Source organism: Artibeus jamaicensis, unplaced genomic scaffold (genome assembly GCF_021234435.1).
Source record: "Artibeus jamaicensis isolate MK-2021 breed Jamaican fruit bat unplaced genomic scaffold, CSHL_Jam_final contig_519, whole genome shotgun sequence".
Taxonomy (NCBI): Eukaryota; Metazoa; Chordata; class Mammalia; order Chiroptera; family Phyllostomidae; genus Artibeus; species Artibeus jamaicensis.
The window spans coordinates 20,548,068-20,572,398 of NW_026521871.1; the positions used below are offsets into that span (position 1 = coordinate 20,548,068).

The 24,331-nt window shown below is 37.8% G+C and overlaps 1 protein-coding gene across 10 annotated transcripts in view; it reads right to left on the reverse strand.

Annotated features, from left to right (window-relative positions):
* The window catches only part of TMCC1 (transmembrane and coiled-coil domain family 1), a 195,218-nt gene that overhangs the window by 36,362 nt on the left and 134,525 nt on the right, over positions 1–24,331 (reverse strand). Inside the window, exon 2 of one of the 10 annotated variants that reach the window (XM_053668971.1) lies at positions 21,763–21,929. The exons of 8 other annotated variants lie outside the window; for them this stretch is intronic. In XM_053668971.1, the coding sequence (XP_053524946.1) occupies positions 21,763–21,780 (18 nt within the window). In that variant the 5' untranslated portion in view covers positions 21,781–21,929. Of the gene's footprint in view, positions 1–6,929; positions 7,112–21,762; positions 21,930–24,331 lie in introns of those variants that run through there. One more of the 10 variants, XM_037139345.2, reaches the window with a different exon arrangement.

Sequence of the window (24,331 nt, forward strand, 5' to 3'; positions counted from 1 at the left end):
CACTTCCATTATGAATTCCCCATTCTTCCTGCCTTTATTTTTCTATATAGAACTTTTAACCTTCTGACATATTCTTATGTCTATCACCACAAACTAGATGGTAATAAGGTCCATGAAAATATTGATGTGTGCTTTGTCTAACACCTAAAAACTTTGTTTCTCTAACACCTAAAATTGTGTTCGAATATTTGTTAAAGGAATAAAAGTATTTCCTATTCACTTATCTATTCAGAGGATATTCTGGGTTCTGGCTATTTGTAAATCTTTTTCAATACAACCTAAAGTGTTTGTTTAGTGTATTACCAAGAGATTTTAGCAAGGTTTCTGATGATCCTTAAAATATCTTACCTTCATACATTAAAAATATTTGGCTCAAAAATCAGATAACTCTTAATTTTAAAAAGCTTAGAGTTGGTTTATACTTTGTACACATCATGCTAATACAATCTGTACCCCGTCTTGTTTTATTTAAAATATGAGTTAAACACTCAACATTAATGCCTTCCAAAAAGAACTATTTGATTATTTGTAAGGTTGTCTTATTAGGTTTACTCCTTAGGTAGAGATCTTTTGAGGCTATAAAAGCTCAAGGATCAATCTAGTTTCTATGTAAATTTGATGATTATTATATAATGATGATTATGATGGCCATAACAAAAGTAGTAGTAAACGAGTGTTTACTATGTACCTGGCACTACTGTAAGTGCTTTCCTTACATTTTCTTAGTTAACCCTCAAAACAACTTTAGAAAATATATACCCCCATTTATATTATAATATAATATAGTAAATACAATATATTACATTAATATATTATTTTATATAATACAGAAATACACAGTATATTATATATTGTATAAATTTATAGCATATATTTACATTAATAAATTAAAATATATGAACATAATATATTCAATGTGTTATATTAAATATAACATAATAAATATTATAATCCCCATTTTACAGCGGAGAAAATTGGTTCAGGAGAAGTTAAGGAACTTGCCCAAGGTCAAACAACCAGTACACAGTAGGGCCAGGACTAAACCCATAGGATTTGGCTTCAACAGTGCTTGCTCTTAAATACTTCACTACAATCACCACTTGGAGCAACAGAAAAAGGAGACATTTTATATCAAGTTATAAAATGTCTCTAAGATTTATACCAAGTCAGACTCTGGGAAACTACAAGAAATTAAGCATTGGGTGATTTATGTCTTAAAAAAAAATTCTCCAGCTTCAGTGAGAGCCTGAGTGAATGCAGGTAGATCGTTCAGAAGGAGTAATACATGTACCATGAAGTAAGGTACTACAGGAGCTATGAGAGTGGCAGCAGTGTGGAACTATCCAAAAAGCAGCTTATATAATGGAAAGTATAAGCAAAAAGTAATTTAACATTTCCAAGATCTTTAAAAACTCATGACTCTTCAATATTAAGAGAAAGAGGTATACACAGCAGGTATACACACCAACTTTATATGTGTATCTGACTTTTTTACTGTAAAAAAAAAAAGGCAATAATGTTCTCAAAATTACAGATTCTAAAAAAATTTACAGATTCTAGTATCTGGGAATATCACTTGCCCAAGACTTTATATTTTTAAAATGAACTTGATCTATTGAGAAGGGTTTATGAAAAGTATAATAATGATCTGCCCCTCTGTTTAAATAAATTTCTCTTAAAAACACTGCTCTGGCTGGTGTAGCTCAGTGGATTGAGTGCTCACCAGCTTTGAGCTGCAAACCAAAAAGGGTCACTGGTTCAATTCCCAGTCAGGGCACATGCCTGGGTTGCAGGCCAGGTCCCTGGGGGGGGGGGGCACATGAGAGGTAACCATACACACTGATATTTCTCTGCCTCTCTTTCTCCTTCCCTTTCCCTCTCTCTAAAAATAAATAAATAGAATCTTTAAAAAATAATTTTTATTTAGTTGTGCATAGTCAATAAATGTTAGAATTATAGTCATTCTTTTGAAAATTATAATGTATAAATTTGCTTAGATTTTTGTAATTCAAGATCCATAATGCTAAGTACAATATATGAGCCAATTTTCTCAAAGAGAATGTAAAGGATATAATCTAGTTTATACTTCCAAGTTACAACAGGACAGCTTGTGACTAAAAAAGGGACTAAATTAAACACATCTATGAATTAGCATAAACATGTGACTCCTTTGGATTTCAGATGCTACTCCAACTGTTTCTTGTTCTTATTTTTTTTTAAATTTTGAGTATGTTGATTAAAACTGGGGAAAGTGAAAAAAGGAAGGGCTTAGGATAGAAAGAGGAATAGGAGAGTGCCTAGGTGGGGCTGCTTTGGTTCACTGAAAGTCAAGAGAAAAGGGGACTCCGAGACAGGTTAGGCGGGTAAGCCCAAGAGGAACTGCTCTAACCCATTGCTCTCCTGGTTGCAAGTCTTCTGGGGACCCTTAGAGTTTAGGAGATGCCTGCCTGAGAGGGAAGAAAGGCACGGGCCTGCTCCTGAGAGGGAGAGTGCTGTTTCTTGGGTTTTTAAATGGAGGTATCTATAACTCCCGAAAGGGGTAAGAAATCACCGAAATTCAGGCCCCAAAGAATGGCAATCAAGGCCTACCAATATTAGCCGAGATAAAGAAATTCAACTATTCAAAGACTTCTGGTGCCCTGACTGGTGTGGTTCAGTGGATTGAGCACAGGCCTGTGAACCAAAGGGTTGCCAGTTCAATTCCCAGTCAGGGCACATGACTGGGTTGCGGGCCAGGTCCCCAGTAGTGGGTGCAAGAAAGGCAAACACACACTGATGTTTCTTTCCCTCTCTCCTTTCCTTCCCCTCTCTCTAAAAATAAACAAACAAACAAACAAACAAAATCTTTAAAAAAGACTTCTGGAAAGGCATTCAAAAAGGCAAATTGAATGCGTAGGCCTCTGTGAAGAAGTTACTTAACTGGGAAAGAACCAACCTTCATAACTTGTTTCTGCATTTCTAGACCCTATTAGGCAATAGGGGAGGGCCTACTAGGGCTAGTACTATTCTATTCGGGAACACTAGGAAATACAAGAGGCACTCCTTCTGCAGTGCACAGTCTTAGCCAGCCTTAACAATGATCTAGTCTTAGATGCCAATAGTGACCTTACTGAAAAACTACTGCATGGGTTCTGGAATTGTTCCAGAAAACTAAAACAGAGGAGACACAGAGAATAAGACCCACTATGGATGCTGGTTCTTCCTGTCTTGACCAATTTTTTCATGTGATGAGCAACAGAAAGATTTCAGTTTTTCTGATAAATGAGAAATAAAGGTAGAAAAGTAATCTAGTTCAGGGATTTTGCATATGAAAGGAAGAGCACTTCTATGTACCTAGGTGGCTACAGGGTAAAAATGTAGGACAGTCTAGAGAAAATTGGGAGCAGAAGGGGGAGGGAATATCTCAGTAATATATGATATTAAGGAAGCAGGTTGTAGAAAAGATTGAGGCCTCTATATTCCTTGTGCAAGTATCTTCTCTTTTGCATATATAAATAACACTGAATTAACGTAGAATCCCTGTTTTTAAAACACGTGAACTAGTTAGTATGACATGGAAAAATGATCAACTGAAATATGACCCAATATGGTCCAATTAAGTAAACGATATGTTAGATAGGAATGCAAAGTACTTCTTGAACACAGAAAGAAACCATGTATTCAGAAGAAGGGAAAAGGAACAGAGAAGGCTTCTTGAAAGAGGTTAAAAAAATGAAGTGAACTTTGAAGGAAGAAGTTTTTTAAATAAAAAGAGAAGGTTGACAGCCTACTATGAGGAAAGGCCTGGAAGAGGAAATGCAGTAACATCTTCAAGGTAACAGAATGATTTACGACGGTGTAAAAGTACGACACAGGAGAGGGCTTTGGTGGGAGATGAGCTCTGAAAGTGGGCCTGAACTGCTGTTTTGGATTTTATTCCGAGGATACCACCGAAGGCTTCCCAGTGGTAAGAGCAGTATAATCTGCTTTGGAATCCGGATTTATAGACCCAAAAGGCTACTTGACTATATCAAAACCTACATGTCCAAATGAAACACTGTGATCCTCCTCTAACCCTGGTGCTCTTACAGTGTTCTGTATCTCAGGAAGAGGATCACTATCCATCAGGTTAAATATGCCAAAGCCAAACCAAGCCGAAGTCCAGGAACCACTCTTTTTTCTTTCTTTCCTTTTTTAAAAGATTTTATTTATTTATTTTTAGAGAGAGGGAGAGGGAGGGAGAAAGAGAGGGAGAGAAACACCAATGCAAGAGAGAAACATCAATCAGCTGCCTCTCACATGTGCCCTGCCCTGCCCTGCCAGGGGACTGAATCTGCAACCCAGGCATGTGCCTGACTAGGACTCAAACCAGAGGCCCATCACTTTGTGGGATGACGCCCAATCAACTCAGCCACACTAGTCAAGGCACAGGAACCATTCTTGACATATGCCTTCCATCTCTATAAAATCCAACACCAAGTTCTATCTATTTTACTTTGAAAATTCCCATCGAATTATAATACGTCTATCTCTATCAATCTCTACGGCCACCACCTTATGACAAACTGTTCTCTCTCTTCTGGATCACTCACTCTGATCTATCTGCATTCACTAAGGCTCTCAGTTACACTGGAGAATTTTTTTAAACAAAGCAATCCAATGCTTAAATTATTTTAGTAGCTTCCTACAACTCTTAAAATATATTAAGAATAATAATTTGAACAGGGCCTACATGATTAGGCTCTGGATCTCCCTCTAGCTCCATCTTAGGGCATGTTTCCCCTAATCTGGTTACACTGGCTTTTTTCAGCCCATCCTGCTCATCCTATTTCTTCTCACCACAGGGTCTCTACACGTGCAGAAGTGCCTACTTGTCCTGTCTTAACTGTCAGGCAGGCGTTTCACTATATGGTTTGGCATATACTGATGAACAAAAGAAAGCCTCTGCTTTCATGAGGCTTAAGGCTGAGTGAGAGACAAATGGGAGAGACAGAAAAACCAGTAATCAAATTATATAAATTGTTGAAAAAGTGCTACGAAGAAGGACAAAGTGATATGAGAAAAGGAATAAAGGGAGAGAAACCTACATTAGACCGGGAGGTCATGGAAGAATTCTTCAAACGGGTATTTGAACTGAGTTCTCAGAAAAGGAAGTTGCTAGTAAATCAGGTGATAAATGAAGAAAAGTATTATAACTGAATGTTATATGAGTCAAGAGAATATAAAGAATTTGGAATTTTATCATAAGCAAGATGAAAATACACAGTTAACATGGCAATTTAAGAAAAGATCAAAGAACAAGAATTGTTTGTTCACTGTTTCTGAGAACTGGCTTGGTGAAAGGTTGAGACTGTGTTACCAAAAAAGCTTAAGAAAGAAGCAGAAGGATGCTGAAAGAGGAAAAGGTCAGTAATCAGGGGGAGGACCACCTGCCCAGTAACCTAATGGGAGTACAGGGACAGTTGTATTTACAAGGCTTACATAACCAATGAGTCAGCAAAAAGTCAGGGCGCAGGATCCTGTGTGCCCATTTTCAACACCTAAGACACTTGGCTCTCTCTACTGAGAAGAGGGGCCCAAGAACAAGATCTGAGATAGGCTACTAAAAGTTACTGTACCTTCCAGCAATACTTGCCTAGATTCATATGAGGAAAGGTAAACCTTCATGAAGGTTTAGAAAGGTAAACCTTTGTAAACCTTCATGCTTAGAAAGGTAAACCTTTGTAAACCTTCATGCTTAGAAAAACATAAGCAACAGGATCAAACTTAAAGGAGGTTATAGCAACGTGATTCTGGTAAAATCTCACAGATCTAATATTAAGCATTTCTTTAACTTGTAATAAAATGCCTATTAAAGATCCCAAAATCAAGACTCCAAAAGGTGCTAAAAGCAAAAGCTAGATTTTAAAGAGAAAATGACTTTATCTTTTTTAGGGGCCTATAAATATGTCAGGGCTACTTTTTACAATTATCTTGACTCTAATAAAAGCTAATGTGTATTACAGTAACAGAAAAAGGCTTCATAATGATAGAACCGGGGTGTGTGAACAAAAAATGTATGGAATAAAACATAAAAGAGATTAAATCACAGTACAGGAAAAGAGATACAGCATTAACAACCATTTGATACTGAACTGCAACGATAATGATGCCAAGACAAACAGCCATGGATGCATGGCTATGAAAATAGCAGACTCCTCATCCTGCCTTCCTCTACCTTCACACTTGTGTTCTCAGCCTATTACTGTTCAAGTGGCAACAACTAAGAGCACAGAGCCTTTATTTTTTCTTCTTCACTTCATGCCATAGGAAAGAGCCAGGGGGAAAAAAGAATGTTAATTAGGACTGTTAAAAGAAGGGAAAGCATATCTGTTAGGAAGCATTCTTTGCTCCGTAAATTCTTGGGTTCTGCCTGTTCGTGGATATTTGAGAAAACTTGATAATTATCTCTGAAGGTCACAGCTGAATGACAAGAAATGGTTTCCTTTCTGGCTCTGTTGGCCATCCCTTTCAATCAAATATGAATCTGCAAAATGTTTTAGTTACCACCAAGACACAATTCAACATAGCTGATATAGAAAAGTAAAACAAGCAAGCAACAAAAACAAGAAAAAACAAAACCAAAAACACAATCAACACGTTTGTCTTACCAAAACCCCCAGTCAGGCAGTATGCTGATTTTGCTTGCCACAAAGCTCATCCTTCATTTGTGTACTGTCAGAGCAAGCTTGGACCGTGAAAATAAATCACAACCTCTTTTGGCTATAAGCTCTTTCCATTTGTCCCAGCTTCCAAACGGCAGAGGAGCTGTGGCATAGTCTGTCACTGCTGCACATACTGGTTTCCGAGAATAACGCTGTAAATGAGGGCAGCTACCACTGGGAATGCATTCCCCCACAAAAAAGCCAGCCGGAATGAAGCTTCTAGCAGATCCCTGGCCTCTCTCTCACCTTCACAGCCTCAGAGAAAGGCTTTTCACAGAACAAGCAGGTACAGCCGCACCACATCAACATCCCGCATTGCCAATCCTCCGCAGTGCCCACATCAGCCCACACACAGTTCTGTGTCTCCTGCACCAACTCGTAGAGCTTTCTACATCTGGGAGCCTGGGAGGACTCTGTGCTGAATAAACAGAAAGCTTCTGCCAAACAAGCATTCGCGTGTGTAGGGGGCGGGGGTGGGGGGGGTCCCCGCGGGCGGTGTATAGTTTGTTATAGCTGCTAATGCAAATGAAGTTTGACTCTGAGCTTGGAGATCACAGACAGTATAGTATCTGCCTCTCTTCTGAAGCTGTGAGCATCTTTTATAAAAGACAAAAGCACCAAAGTGGTTCAATTTAAAGCTACAGGACATTAATTCAACATTCATATTTGTCTTCTCATTTAAAATACAGTAAGATTTAGAGAACAGTTTAAAAGTAAAAATGTTCTAAACAAAGTTAACACTGGTAGCTCGGTTCCATAAATACAAAGAAAAAACAATCTATCCATCTTTTGATAAAGGACTAAAAGATGGTCAGAATGGATTTCTTCCATGCTTTTCTAATGTTTCTTCTGTCCTTCTTCACGTTAGGTTCCCAAAACAATTTAAATGAACACTGAGCAAGAAAAAATTGAACATGACACCCTAATCTTACTACAAAGAGGAAAACAAATGCTTCTGAATGGAAAGGCTTTGGAGTTCTGTGGAGATTGAAACACAACTGTAAGCCCAGACTCAGTCCCTGTACCATTATATGCTATTAGTTGAATATTATGATACTACATGAAAGAACCGACCATCTTAAAGATACTACTCCTTCCCTGAAAATGTCACTCTGGGATTTAGACAAGCTACCGGATCTGAGCTTTATTTCTTTATTTGTAAAAACAGTTTTGGGAATGCACACAGGAAGAATTTAAATGATTATAAAATATAGTATAGCATGTACAATGTATAATATCTAGTAACATTTTTCTCTGGTTAATATGCAGAAAGGAATTATACATGAAGACAATTTGATACAATACAGTACAGTCCTTTCTGTGAGCCTAACGCTGTGATCATTTCTGTTCTAGTTAAGCATGGGACTGGGAGCTCAGGCCAACACCATACAGAAAGGTCAAAGGTCTTTCCAAACAGCACTCACCAGCTTCACATAGCATTCTTTCATTTAAATCAGATGAAACTCTGAATGGAATCTGAAGTACTCTGAACGAATTTGAAGAAAATTATGAGTTGAAATCAACAGAGTATATATTTGTTTCTATAAAAACTATGACAAAAAAACAACCCTGCACCACGGGCATCAATACTAACTGATGTTTGCTTATTTCTGTTTATTAGCATTTTAATATAACTTCTTTTAAAAGACAATCATGTTCATTGTAGAAAACTCTGAAAACATGAGTGAGTATTAAAGAAAGCAAAAATTATTTGTAATCTTACTGCTCACAGAAACTATTATGAGGCTTAAAAAAAAAAAACCCCACCCAAGGACATTTTCTTGCCTTTAGGGAGAAAAAAAAAGGGGGGGCAGCAGGGGAGAAACGTGGATCAGCTGCTCTCTGGGAAGCGCCTTGACCAGGAATCAAACCTGCAACAGGGCATATGCCCTGTCCAAGAATCAAACTGCGACCCTTTGCTCTATAGGACACTGCTCCAACCAACTGAGACACACTGGCCAGGGCACAAGGCTCTTTTATTCTTTCCTTTCGACTGAGATCATTGAAGCATGCGCGTTGGGATTAAGTGCCTAACATCAAAACTGCCTGGACTGGAGGAGCTACCATGCAGAAGACAGCAGCCCTGAGAGCTGCTGGGGTCTCAAGCAGACCTTGTGTATGAGAAGTGTTCACGTCTATTTGTGTGAGCCATGATTTTACCCTTTAAAAAATTATCCTAAAATAGTTTTTGAGGTTCCACTGAGATACCAATGGATTTATGAGTTGCCAGAGAAGTGCCCCTCATTGGCTGCATAAGCCTGGGCAGATCTCTTCTTGGCTCCCAAGGTAAATCTCACGTGAAAACAGAACTTTGATTTTGCTCATTTTCTGGTTCTCTCGAAAAATTTTTCTCTTGTTGATTTTGTTTTTGCTTCTGGTTTATGCACAGCTGATAACTTACTCCTCACTGATGGCAACGCTGATTAAGGGAATTTGATTTTTTAAAAAATATTTTATTACTTTATTTTTAGAGAGAGGGGAAGGAAAGGAGAAAGGGAGAGAAACATCGGTGTGTGGCCGCCTCTCACATGGGCCCCACTGGGAACCTGGCTCACAGGCCAGGCATGTGCCCTGACTGGGAATCGAACTGCGACCCTTTGTTTCACAGCCCGCGCTCAATCCACTGAGCTACACCAGGCGGGGCGGGAATTTGATTTTTAGGGTTGACCATTTGATGGTGTCTGTTGAAGAGCAATAAATATTTATTTTCTGTTGGGTGAGAAACCAAAAGAGAACCACATTAAGGAACAATAGTTGATTTTATATATGGAGCCAATGCTTTTATTATAAAGAAGCCCTACCCAGGAAAGCTGACCTGATACCTGATTTACCAGGTCCCTGGCATACAGGGTAAGGAAGGTCATTACCTCCTGGTAAGCCTTAGCAAATGTTGGGAACTTGAAGATGAGATTAACTCACCCTAATTTATCTGCACTGAAGGGGAAATCTAGTGAGAGTTTCTTAGGCATGGTTTCCTAACCTTGGAATAGTAAATAAGAGGTGCTTAAAAGTCCAATCTAAAATTCTTTATGAAAACTTCCCCAAAGAAGTTAATCTTATAACTTTAGTAATAGCTCAAAACTGTTTGGCTCTGGATTTGCAAAGAAAATTTAAGAATATCTGTATAATCAACTAATACTCTTACTGCACTTACATAAATAATCAGGTCAAATCTAACGAGACTAATCGTTTTGTGATCAAGAGTAATCTTTGGAAATTACTTACGATCACTAGAAGGAGAGAAGAGTGTCAGCAAAAACTGTGAAAAACTAAAATAGTAAAAGATTATAATTGTCTTTTAAAGGGAATACCCAGTGCTGCCTATTGGATTCTCTAGGGTTGTAAGACTGTATAAAGGTCTTTCCCTTTGTCTTTGGCTAGGTTAGTTTGAAGCTCTGTAGAGATGCAAATTACCCTGTGAATATTGTTGGTGATGTGATGCAAATAAATGTTGCCTAGTGGAAAATATAAATTTCCTGAAGTCCAATTCTCATTTGGACTACTTTTAACATCTTACTGGTTCCTAATAACTGGTTAATTAGTGAGTTAAAAAAATCTTTGACACATATGTTTATATTGCATGAGCCATACTTTTACCTTTAAAAATAGTATTTGTATATTTACCTTTTGTTTCTCTAAGCATCTAACTAAAAAACAATTGTGTAAGCCAGCTATAGCCTTCTATTTCTAAAAAGCTTACAAAAGAGCTAAGAACTATTTTTACATTCTTAAAGAACTGTGAAGAACAAACAAACCAAAGTCTATGTAAGAGAGTACACGTGGCCCTCAATGCCTAAAATATTAGCTGGCCCTTTACAAAAAAAGTTTGTCAATAGTTGCTTTAAAGTTATAGCATCTCATTTGGCACTGATATTTTAATATGAATGATCAACCTAACAATATAGAAGAGACTAAGAGTTAAGTCAGTAGGTTAGCAGCAAAGTCAAGTTAGGACGAGACTGAGAAAACAGGCTCTTAATTATGGAGTGATCCAGAAATGTAGCAGGGGCATTTTATTTGATGACACAAAAGGATTCCTTTCAAAAAAATCTAAAAAAATTTAAGTGTTACTTTATAAAGAAATTGTTTAATACTTTTTTTTAAAGTATTTTTCCAATATCTCAGCCTTGATTAAAGTTTACTGAATAAGACCTTGGACAGAAACAAAACTGAACACAAGTTTCATTAGAATCTCATTTATGAAATAAACTTACATATTGTTGAATAAATACAACATACTCTAGACAATAACAAAAAATGCCCTACAAAATTCAGAATTTTGTCTGACATAAAATATTTTTTCCCTCAGTAATGCAAACCTACAATAGTATCTTTATTGTGTTCAATACTGTTGAGTATTGGGATGATGAAAATTTCTTTTAAAATAATTTTTAAAAGATTTTATTTATTTATCTTTAGAGGGGAAGGGAAGGAGAGAAGGAGAGAAATATCAATGTATGGTTGCCTCTTATGGGTCCCCTGATGGGAACTGGCCTGCAACCCAGGCATGTGCCTTGAATGGGAATTGAACCGCTGAAAATTTCTTAAGGAAACAGATTTTTTTCCTTCCAAAATTCCTGGGAAAGAGGACTTTAAAAAACCTGTTTATTAAACATATATAAAGGCAGAGAAGATAACAAATCCTGTGCAGTCTTCATGTAGATTAACTCATGGCCCACATTCCCCTCCCCTGCAATTATCTGCAAGCAAATTCCAGACAAAAGATGTTCTTTATAAAAACCAAGGCTAATTCCAGAGGCTCTCCCATATTATTAAAGCCTATCTCAGCTGTCAGACTTCATGAATGCTACTTTATTTTTCGGATAAAATGCCTAATGTTCTCCTTCTCTTTCACCCTTTACTATATCATATTCATAAAGGATCCACTGTGGAAAAATGTCCAAAGACCATGGATCTTGCTCTGTTTCTACAGACTGGCCATCTTGATGACTAACTAGATACATTTTTCCCACAGTGGAAAAAGATGGGCAAAGTAAAGTTGAGTCAAGGAAAAAAAAATAAGTCTAATAAATCAATTACTATCTGTAGTCCTAGTTGGCAGAGAACAGATTTGCAAGAAAGGTCCTAAATTTAAAATGTGTGGCATCAGTTGGCTGCACATTCCTCAAGGAGTTTCTTCTGTCCTCCTCTACATGGCAACCAGTTTAGCTAAAAAGTCCCTAACTGCATTTACCTCCCACTGGGATCCAGTAAGATGTAAGTTTTGGTTTCAGCAGCTCTCTTTATGCATAAGCAAATCCCCACAACCAGCCAAAGGGAACAAAAAATGACAAAGCAAAGCTGAGCTGGGAGTGTTTTTAAACCTTTTGAGATTAATATGGTCACATGAACCACTAAGTAAGGCAAGTACTTTATTTTATTGCTTAGAACCAATTAATTCAGAAAGGAGAGCAGCAGATGCTTTTACTTGGTGCCAAAGCCAATATAACAATTATGAGGTTTGAGGAAGAGAGAATATAGGCACTGACCTTCTTTAGAAACTTAGCTGATTACCTGTCCTGTATCTGAGACACTGAACTTAATAAGTACAATTAGCAATGGAGGTTGCTTACTCAGGCTCTGCCTACCTCAAATGAATCATGTACCACAATGTCATCTATAGCTCAAAGGGGCTGCAGGGAGCTCTTTCACGACTGTAAAGTACCATAAAGCCATGACAGGAATACTACCCCTTACTGAAGTAAGGGCGAGGTAAACTGCAAGTACCGCCTGCAAACTAACTGTGGAATCATATAAAATTGAGTCTATAAAATGAAGTAGTATAATAAAATAGTCTTTTACAATGCCATGAGATGGAGTTTTGAATAGTGGTCTCCAATTTCAGGTCCACAAAAGGGTGAAGTTTTCAAGATTTCCAAAGGCCCAATGGAAACTGTACATTCCCCCATAATAAAGGTGCCATAGTACAGGCAGATCAAAATGACAAATACTTAATTTGCCTGGAATCATAACTATTGCAGGTAGTATCACTGTACTAGTGCTGTTTAGAAATGCTGACTGGCTCTTGGTCCCTAGTTATTTTCTTTAAGGGAAAATAATATTTACTGTTTGTAAAAAAAAAAAAAATTTCAAAATAGCAGGCATACAAAGGGGAAAAAAACCTCTTTGGTGGACCAGGTTGATATGTTTCATTTTCTAAGTGAGATCACATGTTAAAAAACAAAACATTCAAATCTGAAAAGTATAAAGTAAGTCATTAGACATTCCCAAGCATATTCCATGTCTAGAAAACTACTACCTGGAGCTAATATACAGTTAGTGCTGTAGTGATGTAGAAAATGCCGCTCCCCACAGTGACTATGCCAGAGCCGTGCAGGCCATCTCCTGAAACCCTTACTCACGTACTTTATACCTCCCAAACCCCAGGTGAGCAACAGCCCATTATTGGAGGCTCTCAGGAAAAAAAAGTAAACACAATTTTCTACAGCCTAGAAAATATGAAAAATTGATAAAATAAAGAAAAACGGCACTCACTGGGCTAGTTCAAGTTCATGAGAGATGAACAAGAATTATCTCAATTTATTCTTTTCAAAATATTACCAGCCATAGATTGCTTTGGCAGTGGGAGACAGATAGAAAGCTATTTTAATTGAAAATAACTTGGCTTCATTTTCATTTACTACTTAATTTCCTATAAACTGCATAGATTTCTAGTGGTTCCAAATATTCTCTAAGAATAGCCATGCGAACAATACAGAGATACAACCAAGAAAGAACAGAAAGCAAGTGAAGACTGATGCTATAGGTACTAACTGGCTAATCATGGAAATGTACCTCCTTCTAAACTTAACTTTGTTATCAAAAAACCACCAAATGGCCCTGGCTGGTATAGCTCAGTGGATTGAGCGCGGGTCTGCGAACCAGACAATCGCGGTTCGAATCCCAGTCAGGGCACATACAGGGGTTGCAGCCTGGTTCCCGGCAGGCCAGTTCCCAGCAGGGGGGGCACAAAAGGCAACCATACATTGATGTTTCTCTCCCTCTCTTCTTCCCTTCCCATCTAAAGATAAATTAAAAACAACTTTACAAAAAAAAAACCCCACCAAATGGCCAGTTTCTCATTCCTTTACCCTTTCTCTTGAACTATCATAATATTATATATAGTATTCTATTGTTTCACATCATTAAGCTTAAACAACAGGACATATCATACTAGTAAAATTGGGTTGGAAGGGTATTAGTCTCAGAGGAAATGGGATTGAGCCCTTGCTTTGCCACTCATCAACTGTGGGACTTGTGTGATTTATGAAACTGAAAATGAATCAAGGTTTCGTACCTAAGAAATAGAAATAAAGCTTGTAGGGTTGAGGATGGAAATGAAAAAACTATAGGGCGGAGGGTGGGATGATTAATTTCCTGGACATTTGATTTTTACAAATTAAGAGTTTTCACAAAACATGATTTCACAAAACACAAATACCTGAAAGCCTTCAACCTTGATTTTACTTGCCAGAATCCAGTAACAGATGCCATAACATTAAGTGGCCTGATTTCCCTAAGCTTAACATACAAGGGGGATTACCTCACAAATGGAATTTATTTATAAAAAATTGTGTATTTATTCTTACATGTTTAAACTTCAATCACCTTCAAAGTACTCTCCATTTGGTGCAATATACCTATTGAGACACTTTTTCCACTGCTCCAAATAGTTTTTGAACTTGTTGATTTTGATGCCTTTTAGAGCTTTGCCATTTTTTTGTTTTCACCTCTTACACATCAGCAAAACCTTTCCCTCTGAGAATTTTTTTCATTAGGGAAACAAAAAAAATTGCTCAGGGCCAAATCCAGTGAATAGGGAGGGTGGGGCACAGGAGTCACACTGTTTTTGGTCAAAAACTGCTGAACGCTCAGCATGGTGTGGGTAGGTACACTCGTACATCACCCATTGTGAACTGGGCAAACATGCTGAAAGAGTCTTTAAACAGAAAAAGTCACTGGAGCCCAACCCAGCCTCTCACATCAGCTGGTACACTGATACAGTTGGGTCCCTGAACACTCACCTAGTGGGGGAACCCTGTACTATGAGGGGCCCACCTTCCAGAAGGTAATTCCATTTTTTGGGTGCCCCTCATGTGTTTTAAATACTTAAAAACATCTAACATAATACAATGACATGGTCCAAAGCTGAAGAGAGAAGAAAGCTTGTTCTGAGATTTCAGTGTTTCATTAGAGTGAACATACTTGCCACAGTATTCAAATGGGTAAATTAACAAGAAATCACTAAACTCTTAACAATGAAATAAGATAAACAATCTGTGGTTCTGTAACAGGGCAAAGCCAAGGGGGGGGGGCAAAAAAACCAGATTTAGAATGGGGTCCAGAACTCAAGGTGTCCAGGAAATATTAGAAAAACATTTAAGATGTCCTTACCTCTTACCCCCCCCCCCATATGTTATTATGTTAGTCGGGGGAAGGGACAAATGGAGCAGGGCCATTGAGAGTTGTTTTGCATAGCAACAGTTTCGCAGTTAACCTCTGGAATAGTCATTTAACATATCTATAACCTTTAACTGGTTTCATAGATATGTTAAATAGCTGTGGCCATGCTTTGAGCCAGGGAGAAGGGAGTGACTTCTACCAAGGATGTAACTGGGGGCTGGTCCCCTGAGTTACAGTGCCTGCATTGAATGGCTCCACACCACAGGGCCACACTTGCCCAGACTCACTATGGCAGCCCAGTAAAGCTGGGAGGATAGGGGACTCCTGGCAGGTGTAACCGATTGTGGGAGGAGTCAGAAAGGCTGCAAAGGAGGAGTGGCTTGGGGATTTAAATGCAGACACAGCAGCCACCGAGGAGAGAGCCACGCAATTTTGGCAGAGTAAGGACCTCCACAGCCATGTGAGAAGGAGTACCACTCAGCTTTGCCAGAGTGGGGACCCCCACAGCCATGTGAGGAATCACCATACAACTTTAGCAGAGAATTGCCACTTGGCTTTGCCAGAGTGGTGACCCTACCCTCTCTGAGGCTCTGGTGGAGAGGAGTACTATGCAGTTTGGCCAGAGTGCAGACCCCTGCAGCTCCGGTAGAAGAGAACCATGTGGCTTTGGGGGTGCTCCCTTAGGCCTCATGGCCTGGGAAGCAGGATAGACTTTGCCTGGAAGAAGGGTGAAAGAACTCTTTGCCAGCAGACCATGAGAAGGTGCCACATGGCTTTGGAGTAATGAGATCCTGCCTGGACGGTAACACAGCTGACAGTGCCAGTGGCCTGAAACACAGATGTGTGCTTCTTTTCCTGAGATATGGTACCCCCAATTAAGGCAAGGGAAAGGAAGTACTGTGGGTGTGTGTGGTTATCCTAAAGGACTCTGATATTTTAATGGGGACACTGGGTCACTACTTTAAGTCTGTATATCTTTAAATAAACCTTTCCTTTCCTTTTCACAAATCTGTGGCATTGAGAGATGTCTTTCCTCTGGTGGCAGACAGATGAGCCCAGTAGGTATTAGTATACTGTCCTTGGGAGGGACCCCTGTTGGCATCCCTGGGTGGACCAAATATTGTCCCCCCCTTGGACCTCTGTTCCGTAACAGTTCTAGTGAAACCACTCATAAAATAAGGTTTCCCTAAAGCTTATATAAGACCAATTCATTATAATTATTATTTTTTTCAAAGAGGTGGGGATCATATGGGCCCTACATTCAGTTCTGGTTCTCCAGGAACACACAGTACAGACTCAGTAAATATCTGTTGAATGAATGCAGAAGAAATAAAAACATAAAATCATATCACCTCAAATACATGCTTATACTGTTTAAGTCTATAGCTAATTGTGGCTGGTTTCTCAATTGGAATCTTCTATTTTTTGTGTGTGTTTTACAGAGCTACCTATAATTGCTAGACAGTGTTTGTTTATAAACTGATACAAATCCTCCAAGGACTGAGTGAGTTTCTGAGGTTCTACAACCTCAGTTTTATTACCTCTCTCCCACAGAATCCAAATTAAGAGTTGTAAGAATCCTTTTTGTATACCAACAGTGAAGTATCAGAAACAGAAACCAGGAAAAAGAAATCCTATTTGATATAGCAACAAGAAAAAGAAAGTATCTAACCAAGGAGGTAAAAGACCTATACTCAGAAAACTACATAACACTGAAGAAAGAAATTAAGGAAGACACAAATAAGTGGAAGCATACCATGTGCGTGAACTGGAAGAATTAACATCATCAAAATGTCTAAACTACCCAAAGCAATTTATAGATTCGATGCAATCCCTACTAAAATACCATGACATATTTCACAGAGAACAAACATTTCAAAAATTAATATGGAACCATAAATGACCCCGAGTAGACGCATCAATTTAGAGAAAGAAGAACAAAGTAGAAGGGATCACAATACCTGATATCAAACTACATTACAAGGCCATGGTAATCAAAAGTGGCTGGTACTGGCATAAGAACAGACACATAGACCAACAGAACAGAATAGAGAGCCCAGAAATAAACCCATGTCTTTATGGTCAATTAATATTTGACAAAGGGGGAAGATACATAAAATGGAGTAAAAACAGCCTCTTCAACAACAAATGTTTATTTTTATTTGGTGGTAAGAGATCTGGACAGCTACATGCAAAACAAATGAAACTCAACCATCAACTTACACCCTACACACACACATGCATAAACTCAAAATGGATAAAAGTATAAGTTGTGACACCATAAAAGCCCTAGAAGAGAACACAGAGAGGAAAATCTCAGATATTCCATGCAGCAATATTTTCACTGCTATGTGCCCTACAGCAAGGGACATAAAATTAAAAATAAACAAATGGGACTTCATCAAAATAAATTTTCTGCTTGGCTAAAGAAAACATCAGCAAAATGAAAAGGGAGCCAAGTGTATGGGAAAATATATTTGCCAATGATACCTTGGACTAGGGTTTGATCTCCAAAATATACAAAGAATTCACACGACTCCACTCCAGGAAGACAAACAACCCAATTAAACAGTGGGCAAAGTGGACCTGAACAGACACTTCTCTGAAGTGGACATACAGAGGGCCCACAGACATATGAAAGAATGTTCAGCATCACTAACCATCAGAGAGATGTAAATTAAAACCACAATGAGATACCACTTCACATGGGTCAGAATGGCCATCATAACTAAATCGACAAGCAAGAAGTGCTGATGATGTTGTATAGAGAAAAGGGAACCCTAGTGCACTGTTGGTGGGAATGCAGACTGGTGCAGCCACTGTGGAAAACAGTACAAAATTTCCTGAAAAAACTAAAGATGGAACTGCCTTTTGATCCAGCAATTCCACTGCTGGGATTATACCCTAAGAATCCTAAAACACCAATTCAAAAGACCCTATGCACCCAAATATTCATAGCAGCACAATTTACAATAGACAAGTGCTGGAAGCAACCCAAGTGCCCATCAGTAAATGAATAGATAGGAAAACTGGTACATTTACACAGTGGAATTCTATGCAGCAGAAAGAAAGAAGGAGCCCCTACCCTTCACCACAGCATGGATGGATCTAAATGGAGAGCATTATGCTAAGTGAAATAAGCCAGGTGGTAAGAGATAAATACCATATGATCTCACCTATAGATGGAACCTAATCAACAAAACAAACAAGCAAAACATAACGAGAGACATTGAAATAAAGAGCAAACTGAAAGTAACCAGAGTGGAGGTGGGCAGGAATAATGAGGCAGGGGAAGGGTCATCAAGGAACATGTATAAAGGACACATGGACAAAGCCAAAGGGAGGTAGAATCAAGGGTGAGAGGTGGGGATGGCTGGGGTTGTGGGGGCAGTAGTGGAGGGAAAATGGAGACAACTGTACTTGAACAACAATAAACATTAAAGAAAGTGTAATGCAAGAGGGGAAAATAAAAGTTATTTCTAGTGATAATTTTTTAAAAAGATAGTCGACCCCACAATTAAGCAAAATTTATTAAAAATACCTGAGGGGGAAATAAAGTAATTCACAATTAAAAAGGAGACAAATTTCTCATTTAGGACTAAGAAGCAATAAATATGAAAGACCTCTGTTTACAAGCCATTATTTAGAAAATCACTATGGAACTGTTTCTCATTTGTTCTTGACTTCAGCAGCCATTCAGGAAATAAACATTTCCCATCTTCCCACAAATATGTTCTGACAAAATTAATTCTATGTCCTTGTGATTTGATAAAAATTAATTTGCAAAACATCTGAAAGTTAAAATTGAGATGACAGAATTTGTAAACCACTAAGCTAGGTAGTTGGAAAGGAAAGGTTTTAATTAAAATTTCTAGTTAACTTACTGCTTTGTCTTGCACATTAAGGGGAAAAATTTGGTAAGATAAATTTGTCCAGGGGTCAATTGATAACAGTTCTTTCAGTGTCTCTTTGGAAACAAAATTAAGGTGGGGATATTGTTAGGAATGTCATTTATTCTTTTCATTTACTAGGAACTGTTTTCTCTTGAGGTGTTTTATGTTGTAATTACATCAATAGTGTTTCTAGTATAATACCTTAATAATGCTTCCTTTCTTGAATTTTAATTTCAAAAATGAGTAAGATCCTAATTTTAAAAATGTATTGCAATGTACCAAGAGCTCTGTATGACACAGGTTAAGATACCACCAGGCAGATTCTGGTGCAGTATTTAAATCATGCTGTTAAGAGTTAAGAGATTTGCTAGAAAACCTACCAAAGTTAACCGCATTTAATTTAGCTCCTGTATTTGCTTTCTCTTTCACTGAAAACAATGTTAAAAAATAGTCACCCTTTGGGGAAAACAAAAGAAAAACTGAACAAATTGATTTACATCAAACTAAAAAGTTTTGCACAGCAAAGGAAATCATCAATAAAACAAAAAGACAACCTACTGAATGTGAGAAGATATTTGCTAATAATATATTTGATAAGGGGTTCACGTTCAAAATATATAAAGAACTCGTACAATTTAACATCAAAAAATCAATCCAATTAAAAAAATGAACAGAGGACCGGAAGAAACATTTCTCAAAGAGGACACAGATGGCCAACAGACATGAAAAGATGCTCAAATTCAGTAATCAGGAGAGAAATGCAAATTAAAACCACATTTGTTAGAATGGCTACCACCAATAAATCAACAAATAACAAGCGCCCCATCAATAAATCAACAAATAACAAGTGTTGGGAAGGATGTAAAAAAGGGACCCCTCATACACTGTTGGTGGGACTGCAAATTGGTGCAGCCACTGTGGAAAACAGTATGGAGGTTCCTCAGAAAATTGAAAATAGAACTACATTATGACTCAGCAATTCCACTTCTGAGTATTTATCTGAAGAAATTCAAAACACGAATTCAAAAAGATTATGTGCATCCCTCTGTTCAATGCAGCATTATTTACAATAGCTAGGAGGTGGAAGCAACTTAAGAATCCATAAAAGACGATTGGATAAAGAAAATATGGTACATATATATAATGGAGTATTACTCAGCAAAAGAAAAGATTAAAATCTTTACCATTTGTGATGTGAACAGACCTAGAGGGCATTATGCTACGTAATATAAGTCAGAGAGAGAAAGACAAATACCAAATGATTTCACTTCTATGTGGAATCCAAAAAACGAAATAAATGAACAAACAAAACAGAAACAGGCTCGTAGATACTGAGAACAAGCTGATGATTGCCGGAGGGGAGGGGGACTGGGGAACTGAGTGAAAAAGGTGAAGGGATTAAGAAATACAAATTGGCAGTTACAAAATAGTCATGGGGATGTAAAGTACAGCACAGGGTACATAGTTAATAATACTACAATAACTACATATGGTGCAAGTAGCTACTAGACTTACTGGGGGTATTCATTTTTTAAGTTATATAAACTAACCTCTACACTATATACCTGAAACTGATGTCATATTAAATGTCAACTGTAATTAAAAAATTAAAAAGGTAAAGAATAGTTATCCTTTCCATAAATCACATTAATATGGTACAGCTTAATCACATAATGTGCGGACTTCAGCTTGTCATTTGAGAACACTACTGGATTCCATTTCTATGGCTCAAAATTGTAAATATTCTTTTCAGCTGCTTGACACCTTCAACTCTGATTAAGCATACAATGTCTTTATTATTTTAATAAAAGTTCTTTTTAATTCTGCTTGCCAAATTATTTATGGCAGGTATAAAAAAGGAAAGCACTCAATATACATATAAAATAAAGTAGATTACAGCATAAAACAAGTAATCAGATAAGGACATCAAAGTCTCTCTCTTCTAAAACATTAAAAAATGGATAATTGCAAACATTAAAAAAAAAAGAACTGCAGGATTATTCAAGGAATAAAACAATTACAGATATCTCTGGTGTGCAAGCTATTGGGTTATTTGCCATTCAAGATTATTAAAAAAATGATACTCATTATTCACAGATGCTCATTATTTCCCCATTTCAACCTTTACATTATATACAATACATTTCTGTCTTTAAAAAGGAATTAATGAAGAGGTTGAACAGGACAGGAAGTATCTTGCAACAAACTGCCAGAGACCTTGTTCCAGGATGCATTTATCTGAGTTAGTACTCTTTCTTTCTAAAAAAATTATTATTATTTATTTATTTTTAGAGACAGGGGAAAGAAAGAAGAACGAGTGGGAGAGAAGCATCCCAGTTGCTTCTTGCATATGCCCTGACTAGGGACCAAACCTATATCCTAGGCATATGCTCTTACCTGGAATTAAACCAGTTAATTTTTGCTTTGTGGGACAACGCCCAACCAAGTCACACCAGTCAGGGTTTAGTTAGTACTCTTTTCACTCATTCACTCACTTACTCAGTTATGAATAAGCAGTTATAATTTCCCCCCAAAGATATAATGAAAAACCCTGTTAAAGGCACTGCTGAAACTAGGTACTATGTCTTCAGAGTACCTCTCATCCACTAGTGTAATAACCCTATTAAAAAGGCAATCATTCTGGGATAACTTAAATTTAGAAAATCTATTTAACACTTCAGTAATTAGGGTTTCTTTTATAAAGTACAAAGGGGGACTCCCCCCAAATGGAATTTATTTATTAAAAATTGTGTATTTATTTTTACATGCTTAAACTCAGTCACCTTCAAAGTGCTCTCCATTTGGTGCAATACACATATTGAGGCATTTTTTCCCACTGCTCAAAACAGTTTTTGAACTTGTTGATTTTGATGCCTTTTAGTGCTTCTGCCATTTTTTCATTTCACCTCTTCCACACTGACAAAACGTTTCCCTTTGAGCATATTTTTCACTGGGGAAACAAAAAAAGTTACTCGGGGTGAGAATGGGTCAATAGGGGGATGGCGGGGGGGGGTCACACTATTTTTTGGCGAAAAACTGCTGACACTTGGCATGGTGTCAGCAGGTGTGCTCATAAATCACCCATTGTGAAGTGAAAAATGCACTGAAAAAGTCTTCAAAAACAAACAAACAAACAAACAAACAAACCCAACAACAAAAAACCCATAACTCACTAAAGTCAAATGCAGCCTCTTACAACAAACCCAGCTGGTACACTGATACAGATGGGTTCCTAGGAACACTGACCTAGTGGGAGAAGCCTGTACTATATGGGCCCGCCCTCCGAAAGGTAATTCCAGTTTTTTGGGGGGCCCCCTTTTGTACTTATTTATGTACTCCTAACACTGCTGGTCTTTAATAGTAACAATTTAGTAGTGCTAAGGAGACTGAAAATGTGTCTGTTTTCCCCAAAATTTATAGTACCTAGAAAATACCTTTCACAACTAATTTTAACATTAATAAAAAAACTAAATTTAAGCATCACAGTTTTACCTTAAGACAATGTTTGGGAAATTTTAGATCATCAAGTAAATGTTAAAAATATACACACATATGTACCATATAGTAATATCATTTTTTACTGATTTAAAATTCCAATTTATTAATTGGTAGGCCACAGTTGTTAATCTCATGTACATTAAGATATGCTATGCCTGTCCTGGCTGGTGTGTCTCAGTGGATTGAGCAAAGGCCTGCAGACTGAAAGGTTGTTGTTTCAATTCCCGGTCAGGGCACATGCCTGGGTTGCTGGCCAGAACCCCAGCTGGAGGCATGCAAGAGGCTACTGATCTATATTTCTCTCCCTTGCTTTCTTCTTCCTTTCCTCTCTCTCTAAAATAAAATCAAATCTTTCAAAAGAATCTGGTCAGTGAGAACCAACAAAATTTTCACTTACTCTAACCCAGCTTTTATACCCCAAATGAATTAACTGAGTGCAGTTCTTTAGATCTTGTTAATTGTTTGAGGTATGAACAGATGCCCCCTGGATATCCTGACTTGAATTTCCTTCCTATTTCTCCTTACCCAGCTCCAAAACTCAAGGGTAATCTGCCATATAATTAATTCAATGGGGCCCTGGCTGGTGTGGCTCAGTGGACTGAGCACCAGCCTATGAACCAAAGGGTCACCGGTTTGATTCCCAGCCAGGGCACATGCCTGAGTTATGGGACAGGTCTCTAGTTGTGGGCATGCAAGGGGCAAATGGTCAATGTATCTCTTGTACATTGACATTTCTCTCCTTCTCTTTCTCCCTTCTCCTCTCTGTAAAAGTAAATAAATAAAACCTTAATTCTTTTTCCCCTTGTATTGATTTTAGAAAGAGGAGAACTAACTGAGGACTGAACCTGAAACCCAGGCACGTGCCCTGACCAAGAATCGAACCCACGACCTTCTGGTCTGTGGGGTGACATCCAACCAACTGAGTCACAATGGCCAGGACCAGAGCTATTTCTTTTTAATGGAATTCAATTAAAAAGAAATCTTACAATTACAAAATAATGTGGCAGACCTTTGCATTGTTCCCATGGGATTTGATACTCTGAGCCCTATACAATGATAAGATTTATGTCAAGTAGCAGTCTGAAGGTTTAGATGTGAGGGGAGTTTTATCTTTCAAAAGTACACTGTTGAATAAAGTTACAACCTAATGTAAATAACACTTATTCAAAAGACACAGCATCTATCTATACATGACCAAGTGACTAGACATTCATGTTCTAAATTGCCATTGTAAATGCTGGGCATTTATACAGAAAACCTAGGTAATGTCAACACTGCCAACGAAATGTCTGGGATATGTGCATTACATACATAACTAACATATATGTGGTGTTGAAGGGTTACTATGGAAGGATAAAAGGAATGACTTATTTTGAGAACTGGTCCACATCTGGGGATATTATAACCTTATGTATTTAAAATATAGGTATGTCCCTGGCCAGGTAGCTCAGTTTGTTAAGAGTGTTGTCCCAATATGCGAAGGTTGGGGGCACATAAAAGAATCAACCAATGAATGCACACATAAGTGAAACAACAAATTGACGTTTCTCTCCCCACCCCAACCTCTAAAACCAATAAATAAATAGATGTTCAATATTTATAAAATGGGTTCTATAGTGTTCCACTTTTCTAAAACTTTCATTTCCTAGAATCGGATACATTTTCCCTTCTTGAGTGTTTCCTCAAAATGGTCATTCAGTAGTTTAAATGAACTCTTCCCAAAGCATGTTGCAATTTCATACAAAGAGGTCACAGGTGAACCTCAAGCTAGAGCAGTTTGGTATACTTGATAGTCTTTTAAGAACTCCAGATGCTGGAGGTAGTACGTCATTTCTGAACATTTTAAACATTGTT